Raw genomic sequence first — 15,908 nt, 5'->3', positions numbered from 1 at the left:
AAATAACTTAGTATATTCCTAACTAAGGCAAAAAAACTGATTTTCCTTGATAATTTCATCAATGCAGTGAACTTATCTCTGATAGGTAAATTTTCGCTATGTAATTACTTCATTTCTTGTTTTTCTCGGGTGTGTTAATGTACACCTCATTATCTACAATGATTGAAGTTGAATAACTTTTGGCTGAAAAGATCAAACTGTACCTTAGTACTCACAGTATTTTCTGATACGTATTTTACACCTTTTTCAGGAATCTTTGCCGAGTGAAAGAAAAATCAAAGTATAATCAGTGAACTTAACAAGTGCAGTTACAGCAAAAAACAAATTGTTAAACTAATATCAATAAAATATCAAGTGAGCTTTCCCCACGAAAACATGATATCTTCACACGTGAAGATAACATGTGATCTTCACATGTTATCTTCATCGTGAAAGATCTTTGTTGCTTTGATTTCAAATAAAAATCGCACCTTTCGATGTAATGTCAAAATTCTAAAGGCCATTATTTTAGGATTAAAACCCTTTACGACATAGTAGAGAAACCGTAAGAGAAACGTATTTCGTTCACGCTTTACAGGCCGTGCACTTCTTCCATGTTTTAGTCGTGACACGATCTACTTTAGTGACACGTTGTTCTACTTTACAAAATATACATATATATATTTAACCCTTTATCTCCCAGAATTGATTAACATAAAACTTCTCCCAACAATATCCATACATTCTTCAACAAACAAGTAAAGAGAATTTCAAATTATCAGGTAGAAGCTGGTATCTTGATTTAGCACCAAGTTCTCAGAACTGATTTACAAGGAATATGTAGCAGCTACAGGGGAGAATTACCACAGATCTTGGGAGTTAGAGGGTTAAGTGAAATGATTAAGTATTTCATTGGTGTTTATTTTAAGTTTTGAAAGGTGTTTACATTCGCTCACTCGTGAAATATTTTTCAACACGAGAAGAGAATTTCCCCAAGCGGCCATTTAATATACTCTATGTATTCACAAGGGCCAATCAGAAGAAGGAAAATACTTTAAGAGCTAATGAATGTTCGATAGCAATTCGGGATAACTTTGGTTTGCTTTAACCTCACTCCGTGATTGGTCTAGAAAACTCACACCATTCTCTCAACCAATCAGACGCAAACTACAACCAATCGTGACACGTCACTCGCGTTTTCCCGCGCTTTTGGCAGTTTGTGTATTTTGACTTCCTTTTCTCGTTGGCTAATGTTGATGTTAACCGTTTCTTGATACTGGGACACACTTAACTAAAAACTAACCTAACCTGGCCTCTATACATTACACCAAGGTTTGTATCAAGCACATAAAAATCACTTAAAGTATTCTATATCGTGAAAGGATGCTTTGATGATGAAAGCATTGAAAACGTAAGCAAACGTAAGGCACTTACTTTAGCTTGGCGTTCAGCCCTGGACTGAATGGATGTACTCACGTCAACTTTCCTGAAATATGACAAAAAATGAACCCACTATGGTCAAGTCTAACAAGGTGTTCTATACCCTAACTGTTTTAATCCTTAAGCTCTCAAGATCTGATAGTTAATTATCCCCTCTAGTTGCTACACATTTCGTTATAAAGCAGTTACAAGAACTTGGTGTTAGATCAAGAAACAACTTCTACCTGATAAGTTTGAGTATTCTCATTGCCTGTTTGCTAGATAATGTATGGATAATATAGGAAGAAGTTTCTGGTGAATCAGCTCTGGGACTTAAAGGGTTAACGGAAGAAGATGAAAAAGTGACGACTTCATTTCCTGGAAGACCTGATCGTTAATTTGACGACCTGTGCTTAAAGGTTATGTGATAAGCTTTTACATTTTAAGCCTTGGTGTTTCTAATCTTAACCCTTTATACCCTAAAATCAGTGTGCATATTCTCTACACTGTTCTAAAATCATTTCCGAAGGTACTGATGCGGAGAATTTGTTTAACAATCAGGAGTTTCTTTGGTTGGCCATCATTTCCTTTATTCCCATGACATGATGTGGGATTCAGTGGTGATTTTGTGAGGAGAAATTCGATGCCAGTCACTCAGAGGGTTTATCCAAAGTGAATAAAAATTTGCACACAGCTTTATCAAACGAAGAAGATTGTACTTAAGCTAAAAAAAACTATGACTTCAAAAGGGAGAGCACTAAAGAAGAGGCATTTTCCATCACCACTACCAATTTTCATTACATTGTGTAACTCTGTGTCACTAGAGCTCATTTTAACTGAGTAAAACTAAAATCAAAGTAATCAGAATGGCTAGTCGGAAGAAAGGAAAATATCACAACTAGCCAATGAGGATTAACCCTTTAACTCCCATGAGCGACCAAGACAGAATTTCTCCTTACAATATCTATACAATATCATGCACACAAGTGATGGTGATTGAGAAAAATATCAATTATGGGATTTCTAATTGATGCGATACCAAATTATCCAAACTAACATGATGAGAATTATTTAGCAGACAGTAAGGAGAATTACTATTAAGATCTTGGGAGTTAAAGGGTTAAAACGTGAAAGTACACAGATTGACCAAAGCTTGGAAAACAAGGGTGATGAAGTTGTGATTGGTTTTTTTGGTTTTGAATTTGATTGGTTGCATAGAGATGGCATAACTGATCACAAAGCACAGGAATAAAAAACCCAATGTAAACTACAGTTACTTTCCGCATTCCATTGAAAATTTCTCTAAACAATTGACCTACGAATTCCACACGTTACAATAAGAAAGCAAAGAGCACATTAGTGAGCACAAAGCAAAGAGCGACATACCCTGTCTTGACAGGTTTTTCAGAGTAGATTCGTACAATAAATTCACCAGTGTGGTTGGGCTCAAACGTGGTTGGAATAATAAGATAAGAGCCAGGATCAAGTGTATACCGTCCAGTCACTTCACGGCTGTTGATAAATACTGGAGACCTGGCCGTGGAGGCATGGTAAGCAAAGAAGTTTCGATCAGCTCTTCCACCTTTCAAATCCTCATCTGTGACCTGATACAATGAAAACAACAAAATATGATATTTACATGTATGTATTCACAGTGGCTCGTCCATCACTACATGGTCAAAAGTTAATTGATAGAGTCTATATTTCATTTATTTAGTTGACTAATTTCAACACATTCACCTTGTAAATGGAGAAGCCAATAGTCAACATGGGCTTTCCTTCCTCTGCCTTCAATTTGCGACGCTTGGTCTGCATAAGTGCCACAGTCAAGGAGCATTTATCATCTGCATCATCATCAGTATCTTCTAGATCAACCCTTGATTAGAGTGGAAAGGAGGATCAATATCAGTATATGAGCAACTGCTTACCTACCCCTCCCCTAAACCAAAATTAATCCTGACCTGTCATCAGTTGACTGTTGTGAGGTTAGGGGAGGGGTAGGTGTGCAGTTGGTCAGATACTGAAATTGATCCAGAACATATATAGGATTATAAAGAATGACTGAAAACTACCTTGAGGATATCACCTCTTGAGATTTTAATCTGGGGATTTAACCCTTTACATCAGTATTTAAGTTAGCCATGTTTTTCTCAACACAATTCCCAGAGTACTTACCAGGACAATTTGTCTAAAAATCAAGAGCTTCAGGAGTAATGTATCATTTCTTCAATTTTCCTGATGTTAATATTTGATTCATGGTTATACTGTTGGGGGAAATTAGATGCTCATCACTCTTGCCAGTAAAGTAACAAACCCCTCTACATAATGAGTGCTTTATTTCGATTCATCATTTATCATTATTGATTGTTTTATCATTTTCCTGTAATTTAACCAAAAATAAGTGTTTGGTTGACCAGGATCCTTAAAACGTTTTCACATCAAATGTAAAACTACATCTGAAAATAACAAAAACAATGAGTGAATTCAGAATATTCTGAACATGTATGTCTTTGAAAAAAAATCTTTACCTGAACTGAGGATTCTGGGCAAATGTATTCAGAAAGTTGCGACAACCACCGGCAGAGGAACCGCGAATCCAAGCACCTTTTTCTACCCTTCCTTCCCAACCATGGTCCCCACCCCCTTTAGCACTGTCTGGGCCCAAGTGGCAAATTTCCAGTTTGTGAAAATATGTGGTGAAATCATCAAAAGACATCCTGTATAGAAGAGAGAAAGTGACACAACAAATACGAGGTTAGGTTTGAAACAAGAGCCCCATCCAGCAGAACTTATCCCTGTTTCTGTAGCATGAAGTGATAGATGCTTGTCCATCACAGGTTATTTCACCCATTGATGCAAAAATATACATGCACCACAAAAAGTAATTTGAGTGCTGGAGTTGTGATATTGTTGTTTCACACGTTCTCAGTGTTAAAAGCTGAGAATGACCAACTTATCTGTCTCCATTCATTCCTAATTTTTCTAGACACTTCTGACTCAAGCATTAATAAAATTAAATTTGCTTGTTTTTCTTTTATTATCATTAATTACTTTTTACTGGTCCTAGAGAGCTTCATGGAGAGCGTTTTTATTCATTTTTTTTCGAGTGAAAGAATTGTTCCTTTAAATGATCTCTTTGCTTTTTCAGCTCACCAATCTTGGAAAACATTTTTTTTTGAGCAATGCACCCAATCCCAGCTCAACCATATCCCTCCCACATCCAGCCAGCCATCCATCCATCCATCCATCCAGATCCTACAGCTTTCCTTGTAAATCAGTTACGAGAATTTGGTGTTAGATCAAGATACAGGTAGCTTCTACCTGATGACTTTGAGTATTCTCACTATCTGTTTGCTTTATAATGTTCAGATATTGATGGGAGAAGTTACATGTTGATCACCTCTGAGAATTCAAGGATTAAAGCTCTTGGATTCATAATTAAGCAATCCACTGAAAGTTTCAAGCATCAATAACTTACCAAAATTCACCATCATCTGCAAAACTCAGCTTCATCTCCCTTTTTTCTGATTCAGACAGCCCTCTCCACTCGCTGGATCTATAGGACAGAAATAAACAATTATATATCAATCACTCTAACCTTAAAATAAGGTATTGGCATCCACAAGAAGTAAATTATCCATTTACCTTTCTCCACCTCCAATCAAAGATTCTGCATTAAAAATGCAAGATAATGCTAAATTCCCATAAAAAAACAAACTCCTCTGTTCACTCAAACCTGATTCACATGTAAATGTACCTGTATGATCACGTTTCTCTTAGAGTTCTCTGACACAAATACGATCCCTCTATCTTGTTTCCTCAAAAATTCCTTATTCCCTATTTCTACACTATACACTTCACTGTTGGTATTATAACTAACCAGCTACACAATTACACATTCTTTATGTAGAGGAGCATGACAGTGTAACAGTGCAAGCCTTCTGACTCTTTCATGACAACACTACTCCCCTAACCTGAAAAATTAGCTCCTGATCACAGGTTACATCCCAACCAACTGATTTAATAAGTTACTATCCAATTGAAGCTTAACCTATTTCCACCATCTCAATACCCCCCAGGGATTCTTTAAGAACATCACCAGGTTACACTGTTTTGTTAAAAGACTGACAAAAGCAACAGACTCTTAGGCTAAATAATTAAAAGTCTAACTTTCCAGAGTAAATCAGCGTCCTTACTGTGAAGCTCTTCACTCACTTCACCCTCAATCAATTTACCCATGAAAGCCAATCCCACCACATGGAAAAAAAACACGGCTTCTTTCCTCTAGAATCTCCTTCTAAATCCCAAACTATTGCTGTTTGAGGCTCTTAAGTCACATCTCACTGCTCTATGTTACTACTTTGTTATTCTATCTCTGAGATTTTGGCAGCACTACGAGACATGCACAGAAATTTGCAAAACAGGAGCACTTACTTATCACCCCAAGGTCCTTCCCATTCTCTCTCATTACCCCAGGGATTCCTCACACGGACCAACCTCGTTCCTCGACCACGATAACTAACCTGTACAGAACAGAAAAGGAATCATTTTCATTAATGACATTATAAGAAGTAAAACCAGGCAGCTTTGAGTGTTTCCAATTCTATCATCATAATAAATAAATAATAAATAATTTAATGGTCACAAAGTAATTTAATTCCCTTGGCAACAAGCTAGCATTGGTGATATATTTAAGTATACAGTTGTACAAGAATAACATGTCACAAGATTGTTGTTGAAGATGACTTACAGTGGTCGCTCCAGTCACAGAATATGCATGACCTTTGACCAATCCCAAGTCACCTTTAGCTTCTATCTGATTGGGTGCAGCCTATTAAGTAAAAAAAAAAATTTAAAAATCACTTTTAACATACTGTTGGTCTGACACGTTAAAGAATGCTCAATGTTTACACCAACAAGCCACCTTGCAATTGAATCAGTAATTTATACATCGAAATGATAGCAATAAAATGAGAAATGGGTCAGTGGCATGCATGATTTTAATTTAGATACTTTCATAGTAAAGCACATAGTAAGAGGCATTATATACTGCTGGAAGGACATCACATGGGGAATAGTGTCACAAGGTTTTTCTTTGAGAGGGACTTTTTTCGCCTGTCACTGGCACAGGACAGGAAAAAATCCAGAAAGGCTGTGAAAAACCCAACCACAGACCTTTGGGGACATGGGTACTCAGAATTTGTTCATTGTCTTTTGTTTGTGAAAATTTGCTTCTATTTCTCTTTTACTCTGTTTACACACAAGAATGTTTCTCTTTGTTTGCAATCTTTCCCATCCCTCCCCTGTTGGGTGCAATCACTTGTTTGATCTCAACAAGTGTGTTTCTTCACACAGGCTTTTAGGGGCTTGAGCAATAATAAAGTGTTAAGCCTCTAAAGAGAACATCTTTTCGAACTAAAGGCTTGATATCCTCTCAAAAAGAGACAGACTTGACAGTGATGAGATTGCTAAAGCACAACCCATAACTGAAATATTCAAGAAAGACAAAGAAAGGATTCTAGTTTTAAGTCAGTGATGACACACCCTTCCTCCAAACATGCCATGATGTTCTCTGAAAAGAATAACACTTATCAAATCTAAGTTTTTTTAAATAAAAAATTAGGTTTTTTTTAACAACTAGTAGTAATCGGAGATTAGGGAAGTGCGTTCAGCATTTCAAAGGGGAAATATTGTTTTTTGGTTGTGCAACGAAATTGTGATGTCATTCAAAATGGAGCTGAAAAGATGAACGGCCGGCCGATTGAACGAAAAAACATGGTTCAGCTTTTGTTTGCGTGCACAGGACACCTATGCGATCACAGGTAGCCCAGGAGATTAGGAAGCGTTCTTCCTTCATCGAACGCAATTACTTAAATGATTATACTTACAGTTATGGAGCAGCCCATGAGATCACCCCGTCGTAAGCCCTTTTCAATGACTCGCCACAAGTCCTCCCTCTCACTTTCAGTCTTCATCTTCTTAAAATCAAAGTCTTCTCCCAGTCCACCAGTGAAGTCTTCCATAGCTTCAATTGTTTGACCTCCCTTGAGGGCTTCATACGAACCTTGTAACCTAAGGAAATATGTCAAAAGACATTACTGAAAAGTCTGTCAGAGACTCAACATACTCAACATATAAATTGATAACTAAGTTCTTCCTCAGTTACAGGAAACCTGTCAAATTAGTTAGATAGACTGGTGAAGCTTACAAAGTTACTTTACTTTGGGAATGGGACATTTTCCAAACTCTTTAAGCTGGCTTATTTAACAACAAATTTTAAATATGTGAGAAAATGAAAGCATCATGAAAAGGTCCATTAAGCCTCCAGGAATACCTGATCCTATACAGAGTCACATCAGAGTGAATATTCTCCTTACTGTTCTCTATACATTTCCTAAGGTACTGATAGGGAGAATTTGTTTAACAATCAAAAGCTTCTTTAGTTAGTGATCATTTTTTTCATTCTCCTAACCTCAATGTGTGATTGAGGAGGGACACTGTAAGGAGAAAATGAATGCTAGTCACTCTTAGAGTCAAAATGTGAAATGAGTTGACCAGGATTTTTTTTTTTACTTATGCAGAGAAGAACACCTACTTGGCATATGCTTTCTCCAACAAGGCACACCAAAACTCATTTTTCTCCTTGGAGTGCATGAACACCAGTTTCTTCCTGTATGTTGGCAGGCGATCATCGATGATAACTTCCTCCCAATGCCCATCTTGCCAAATATTGAACTGAAAAGCACCACAGTAACCAGGGCTGCCAAACTTGTCATATTTGTCCAATCGAATGACCTTGTTCATCAATCCCTCCTCTTGTGTTAGGGATGCAATGGCTGCTAGCAACCAACAATCTCCCAGCATGCCCTGATTGATATCAAGACGGGATGCTCCACCCACCACAAATTCTGCCTTTTCGCTTGATTGCTGGGCGTCCAACAGTTCCTTTGAAAAGAAAATTAAAAGTTCATAAATTTGAAGAAAATGCACTCACTGAAGCCATAATACAACCACTACCAAATATAAACTCCATTAAGCTTATTCCAGATACGTCAGGGTTGTGATATTTCAGTACCACGCTGGCATTTGTTGAATATTTAACAAATTGAGTTGGGCAGAGCCAATTTTTGCATACTTTAATCAAGTGCCTATTCATGAGAATAGGCTATTATTGCCGCCCAGTGTCTGCATAGAAAGGTTTCAGGGGCTCATATTAGTACTAATATGCTTAATTGAGAGCCATATGGTTCAGGTGAAAGTCCAATAAACCTTTCAACTCCAAGGAGTGACCAACATCTAATTTCTCCTTACAAAGTCCCCCACTGCATCATACATTAAGGTCACATGAATAATGAAAATGATCACCAACTAAAGCAGCTCTTGATTGTTAAACAAACTCTCCTTCTTAGCACTTCAGGAAATGTATAGAGAACAGTGTAGAGAATATGCATACTGATGTTAGGGTGTAAAGGGTTAACCATTGTGACTTACTTTTGATTGAAAACAAATGAGGTTGACAAGGCTTTTGATGGTTAAATTTTCAAGACTGATCTTTTAATTCCTTCTATTATTCAAAAAATCACATTTCAGATGTTCCAAAACCTAAGTATCTAGAAGATTTCCCTTCTCTTGTTGCGTGAAAGATTATACTATTTGGATCTAAAAACTAAAGGCGCCAAATGAAATCGATACGAAGTCTTCTTCGAGTAAGTAATCGGATGATGCACTATCTCACAACTGAACAACAAAGAATGCACAAAGAAGTTTTTTTTTTTTCAGAAACACACAAAGGATTTTTATGATGATAAATTGTCAATTCAAGTTACAAACAAAACATGCAAATCGCACGTTGATGGAATTTTACTCGTGGTAATTAGCATTTTTCCTTGCTCTAGGGAAGAGAATCGTAATGGGAACAATAGGTGGCAATAATTCAAACTCCGGGAGATTGGCATTTAACAACACATGTTGCTACACGAGTGTTAATGAGCCTCACAAAAAGTGAGGTTGCCAAAAGAATCCCTCAGTAGATGGAGTACGAGAATTGCCTTCTTCATGTAAATTCTCTGATGAAAAATTGTGAACTGTGAATATTGCTATCACAAGCTAAGTGTTCCAGAGCATTCTCTACAGAAGTTCACTTAACATGCTTTGCTCAAATAGCTGATCAATTCAACTGGAATGTTTTGTTTCGTCTGAAATATTTTTTTTTTCGTTGCAGGTCGATGCCGACTTTTCTCTCTTGGGATCCAAATGACGCCATTTTAAGTATGCGAAATAATTGTCACCAAAATTCAAAAGAGCTCCGCCGACCACAGAAAATTATTATTCTTTACATACATTTAACTTTTATGAAATGAATGGCGTGCGAATATATTTAATATAAATGTTTCCTGAGTTACAGAGAGAAAAGCTATGGGAAACCTTGAGCTAGCTGAATACCCAGCAGAATTTGAAGACGAGATTTTAAAAGAACGTTAAGAGCAAAAGCACCGCGAGTCACGCTGTAAATATCATTGGTATTGAAGAAGTCATACGAGCCCTTCACTACAATATAGTAAAGCTTTCCCGATAAAAATAAACTTGTTGTGACAAACAAGAGTTTTAACACTCTCCAGAACCAAATAAAACCATAGATACTGTGATAAGAAGTAAAACAATGTTTGCCATCGTACCTGAGGTCGAAGCCATTCGAACGACTGACCACCAGGTAACACTCGCTTCTTGAAGACTTTGCTGTCGATCGCAGGAAACTCTGGATCCTCAAAAAGAGTGCCGCTCTGCCTGCACCGACGCTTGATCTGCTCAAGATCTTCGTACCACTGTTTGTAAGGCATCCTGTAACGAAAAGTGCACAATCGAGGTAATACCTGAACTTAAGCGCGCAAATGTAAATGTTCTCGAACGAACGATCACTCGTATGTTCCGAATGTAATGAACAACGCCTTCATGAAGCGACTCATCCAGTCACGTATTCACGTATATCCGTTTGTGCTTTTCGCAACATGACAGCCATGGCGTAGTCTTAGCTCGAGTACAAAGTAGCAAAAAGATCACAATACCTGTTTGATGGAGTTGTTACAGATCAAACCTTAGCTGATATATCGCTTTAAACTATGTAGTAACCCAAACACAAGTCCGCCCTTTTCCAGCCGCAGGAAAAGTATCTTGCGCATGCACTGAAGCACAAAGGAATTTTTTTTTGTGGCCCCTCCTTGGTGGCGCGTATCCTTCCAATTACAATATGGTAATTTTTAAAACAGGATAAATGCTCTCCCAATTAACAGTCATAGAAAGTGCTAGAACATGCCAATTTACGGTAATGTGTGTCGTTTTTCGATTGCAATAGCCACCCGTAAAAAAATTGCGTTTTTATCACTGCGGCAAACACTAGTTATCAGTCTCTCTATTAGTATTTGTTTTCAGTATAATTGTCTCCTCAATTAGGTGTAAAGGCTCCTATCGGATGTTCGCTCATGTAGTTACAAAGAGAAAACGCTTGGTGTTTTACCTCTTCGTTGCTTTACAACGAAAAATTACGACTTTCAATCCTTAAAACTACACGGTTTCTTGGGCCATCACGCGGTATTTGTGAGCGCTCACAAACTAAGAAGAAAATTTAGACTCAACAAAGACACTGTGTAGACGTTGACAAACACTATCAAGAGGTCACGGTCATATGTTTTTTTATAGTGGTTCCTTTCAAAATAGACAAACCACAAACTTATACAATCACCATGCGATTGGTATAAAAATAAATAATCTCGCACGAGTGATTTACATCGGACAAATTTAGCTGCAGAAGTAAGTTATTTTTCCTGATCAGCGACGCGTGCAAACTGTTTCAAATATAGACATTTAATATATTCGGGGTGCGTTCGCCAGAGCCGTCACGCATTCCTTTCCAAGGGGCCTTGCAGTAGTGCGTGACAAGATCTCTTGAAAGGATTGCGTAGGCGGTTGCCACAGCCTAGTCAGATTATTCCAAATATTTGACACTGAGCACGCAAACCTAGCTCTCGAATGTGCTTCAATACTACATAATTGTTGAGGTGAATTTTAATTCTCTGTACTAATCCTCTGTCTAGACGTTTCTAGGCGCGAAAAGAAGTGGGCGTGACAGAGGAGGGATCTGTGCCTTTCGATAAGAGTAACTCGGGGGAGGTTTGGGAACGAACAACCACCCAAAGTGTGGTGTTGTAGTTGTGTTCTCCCGTTGTAGTTATGTCCTCAAACCTAATAACCAATATAATGCAGTTTTATTTCTTCCAATGAAAGTGCGTTGTGATCGTGTCTTCCGTGTGTCACTTCCCAACTGGAGGAGAGAAGCAATGCAAAACGCTTTCACACACACACACACACACACACACTTTATTATTTCACACTCTTTACGGAAAAAATACCTTACCGGTAACATAACATGATTTACAATGATATAGAAAAAATACAAACAGAAATGAACTAGAAGAAAGAATATTTAATCGTGTACAATGACCAAAGTAGCCAATGAGCTTTCGAGTTGGCCACTGCCATGTGTTGATATGAGTTGGGGTTGGCCGCATGTTAAGTATAATTTAAATTAATAGTTACATTAAAGACGATATTGTTATCGTAAGAGAGGAAAGACATACAAAAATGCAAGTTAGGATAAAAGGAAAACTCCATATTGTGAAGCATTATCTTATATAGCTGAAAGTTAAACTATGGTCAGTTTTGAGTACTCAATAAGAATCTTTTATACCGTTTTTTGAATAGCATGTATGGAAAACGTTTAAATTCAGGTAGTACAGATTCCCAGATTTTTATTGCAGAGAATTTAAATGTAGACCTACCATAATTAGTGCGTACTGATGGCTTAAAGAAGTTTTGATTTGCAACATACCTGGTATTATACGAGTGAATCTTTGATGTAAGTGTGAGAATACTCAGTAGTACAGTTGGAGTGTTACTTTTGTCATTCTTAAGTTTATATGTAAAAAGTGACACTTTTAGTCTGTAAATATTAAAAGTTTCAAGATTCCAAGAAGATTATAATAGGGGTTGACATGTTCTCTGCCATGAGTAAAGACCATACTTCGTATACATCTATTCTGCTCAGTGAAGATTTTATTTGATCTAGTTTTGTAAGCAGCACCCCAGCTGGCAAGACCATAGTTAAAGTATGGATAAATAAGGGTATAATATAACTGTTTGAGCACATGAAAATCAAGATAGTGTCCTAGCTTATTAATTATACCTACATTCTTTGCTAATTTATTATTTACTCGTGGAATTTGGGATTCCCACTGTAGATGCTCATCAAGGTAAATACCTAGATACTTAATATAGCTTTTACAATCAATATTGTGGATATTTATATGTACTTTTTTCTTTGATGATGCTATTAGAATATAATTAGTTTTCTTAAAATTTACAGATAACTTATTAATAGCACAGTATTTTAAACTCACCTAATCTCTTCATTCATTGTAAATTCAACCTCGTTTGGATCATTACCGGTAAAGAAAATATAAGTATCATCTGCAAATATTCTAAAAGAAATCTTCTTAGAGGAGTTTGGTAAGAAGATCGTAAAGATTTCCTCTCTCGAAGTTTGAGAATTTGAAAAGGGGTAAATTCTGTGAAATTCATCCTTTAGTGGAATATATCCTACTGACTTGCCATAGCCATCTTCACCCCGATTTTCTATTTGATCACTATGTGAATTCGTCATAAACGGAGTAAATTATGACAAATCCACCCACAAGAGCATTATATCCTACAATGATTTAGAAACATGACTAAAAAAAAACACAAAACAACAACAGCAACAAATACACTGTATATATTGAAAATCCATAGTTCAGGAACTCATGTGTTATATCATTCTTTATCAGCGACATCCAATCGTTAACATGAGAGTCCATTCGTCTGCGATTACAAGAGAACTGGTTTTATTTAAACGCAAGAGACTTTGAGAAGGTCCCAAGATAAGATAGACCGACGAAGCGTCGTTGCTGATTATTTACCCTGGTGTCCGGCGGTCGGTGGCCTTGTTTAGGTAATTGAAAGATAGGATGGAAAGCAAGTATGGCTCAGCGGTTAGTGTATATTCGTGAACGGCTACCGTACTGGCTATCATGTAATGTACGTGCTCATAAGTTTCACTTGAGGAATTTGGTTTTCAAAGATCATTATCTTTTCGATCAGCTTGAAGCGCTCCGGGATAATAACAGAACACTCTTGGACAGTGTGAAATATGCGGCTAACTGTAACAGCTAAAATCAGTGGAGCCACCGAATAAAATCACAATCTACTACTTCAACTTTTGTTAACGGAGGGCTCAGTGAGATACAGAACATAAACTGAAGGCCAAACTTCTGTGAATGAAGAAAGACTTCGTGACGCAGACAAATAATCACAACTGTGACCTCTCAGTCGATCTCACCTCCGGCAGATCAGGATGAAGCGTCAAAAGTATATAATTTTATGTTGACGAACCATGATCTATGATCTTCAACTTTTAAAGAAAATATAACAATTGTGATATGACGCTATATCGTGCTTTTTTCTTAGCTTGTGGGTAAAATTTTGTAATTTGAGTCGCAAGTCGAGCAATGAAAACCGTAAATAGCGCAAGACTGCTTATAAAGCGTGAACAACAACGCAACCTTCAGTCGAAAATCGCTTTGTTATCTACGCGGCAAGTTGTTCTTCCACGCCTAGGTTATAACAACAATGCGATCACACGGAGTTAACGAAGAAACGACAAAACTTCAAGGGAAGTAATGTGTGTGAGAGAGCCAATGATCTACGGAGAGCAGGTTTTCCTGAAATCAGCAGGAGGTTGTTCATCCGTTGTTACCGAAAAATACTGGTCAAATTTTCCACTTATCCCGACCCCCTTCAATAAGTACTTTTGCATAAAGGCAGAACTACAACGGAGTCTCTTAACAAGTCCCAAGCCGTGTGTTGCTCGATAGATCACAAGATAATTGACCACTAAATCGCATTACGTCAGAGGACATATCTGCAATAAGCGGACATAGGTACAACAGTACACTTTTGTGCCCAGTTCGTCGGTTGTGCCTAAATACGTACTCTTTATAATAGTGATTCAAACGAGTGTAAGACTAATTAGGAGTGCAGAAAAAGTTAAGTGCAAAGCAAACCGTAATAACAGTTGAGCAAAGTTGATTAAATATGCAAGCTGTACCTCTAGTCGGTAGTATTTTCTAGACCTCCTAAGAGGCAACCGCCTACCGGCTACAAGTACAATAGAATAGAAATTTCATCTTGGGGATCTTTCTGACCAGTAGCACTATGACAAGGGCATTATAGTGGCGATACTATTCATAAGTTTCGTTTACCTTTGCAAGCTTAGGTCTTAGCAGCTACAGTGTTCAGCTAAAACTCAGCTGAATAAGAAACTTAAGATCGACGAGGGTGAAGGAAACAGCCATACAAAATTTAGCGAAATTTCCTTGATTTAAACTCAACAATGTACTCTTCACATGTAAAGCATGTTATAATGTTCATGTCTGGTTCAATCACGTTTTTTGACTATTAGTGAATCGTAAATGGTGTTATCGGAATAGTCCGCCATATTACAATAGCCGACAATCTTCGATAGTGCTGGTGCTCCTCGGGCGTACCCCTAGACGATAGGATTTAGGCACAACTGTTCGTCATCATGGGCGCGGGCGTTTCTTGATAAGTCGTTCTCAGATGCGGATCTAAGTTGGACGTCCAGATTTTACTCGGCAATTTTTAAGCAACTTTTAGCGTCTGGAGGAATTGTAGCAAATTTTTGCATCATATGATCTTAAAAACAACAAGGCAAATATCATCTAAAAAAAATAAGATTAAAAAACTCCTTACACCATAACATCAGTATGGATATTCTCCCTTCTGTTTTCCACACATTTCTTAAGGAGCTGACAAGGAGAATTTGTTTAACAATCAAGAGCTTCTTGAGTTGGTGACCTTAATGTGTGATTTAGGGATGATATTGTAAGGAGAAATAAGATGTTAGTCACTCTTAGAGATCAAAGGTTTAAAAGAAGAAAAAGTTTAATTGCCATGGAATTAAGTATCTGTAGGGTTTAGAAATATGTGGTTTTTTTTTTGCTGTCGAAAAGTAATTAAACTCAGCACGATTTATCAAAATAATAAGCAGATATTTTTTTTAGGGAAGTTATAAGCTGCAAAATGGAAAGAAGGAAGTTGCACAATAAAGTCAAATGAGAAGCTAGCTTTTATCAATGATGCCACCACCATCAGACGCTCATGTCATTAGTCAATGACTGATACTAAAGGATTTAGTACCAAAATAAAAAGAGAACATATACATCATATTTATTTCAATTTTTATGAACCTTTAGGTACTTTAACCACAGTTTGGTTAAACCTTCAAACAAAACATTCTTCTCAGAAAACTTCGAGCGTAGTTAAATCCAATCAATAGAACATGTTGCATAGACAAAGATATAAGATTATTTTGACAAAAAGTACAATTCCAGCTTAACTTC

General features: G+C 37.2%; 1 protein-coding gene across 3 annotated transcripts in view; it reads right to left on the bottom strand.

The window, feature by feature from the left end:
• Nucleotides 1-10,596, bottom strand: part of LOC131785137 (calpain-9) — a 32,156-nt gene extending 21,560 nt beyond the window's left edge. For 2 of the 3 annotated variants that reach the window (XM_066169775.1, XM_066169776.1), the window contains exons 1-5: nucleotides 10,461-10,596; nucleotides 10,074-10,236; nucleotides 7,994-8,343; nucleotides 7,287-7,470; nucleotides 6,149-6,229 (exon numbers count right to left, since the gene is read on the bottom strand). In XM_066169775.1, coding sequence (XP_066025872.1) covers nucleotides 6,149-6,229; nucleotides 7,287-7,470; nucleotides 7,994-8,343; nucleotides 10,074-10,235 — 777 coding nt within the window. In that variant the 5' untranslated portion in view covers nucleotide 10,236; nucleotides 10,461-10,596. Of the gene's footprint in view, nucleotides 1-1,413; nucleotides 1,466-2,784; nucleotides 3,003-3,138; nucleotides 3,275-3,926; nucleotides 4,116-4,876; nucleotides 4,955-5,832; nucleotides 5,922-6,148; nucleotides 6,230-7,286; nucleotides 7,471-7,993; nucleotides 8,344-10,073; nucleotides 10,237-10,460 lie in introns of all 3 variants that reach the window. The other variant, XM_066169777.1, reaches the window with a different exon arrangement.
• Between the last annotated feature and the right edge of the window lie 5,312 nt (nucleotides 10,597-15,908).

Source organism: Pocillopora verrucosa, chromosome 7 (assembly GCF_036669915.1).
Source record: "Pocillopora verrucosa isolate sample1 chromosome 7, ASM3666991v2, whole genome shotgun sequence".
NCBI lineage: Eukaryota > Metazoa > Cnidaria > Anthozoa > Scleractinia > Pocilloporidae > Pocillopora > Pocillopora verrucosa.
The sequence above is the reverse complement of the archived record's forward strand: the minus strand, read 5'-3'. Positions and strand labels throughout refer to the sequence as shown.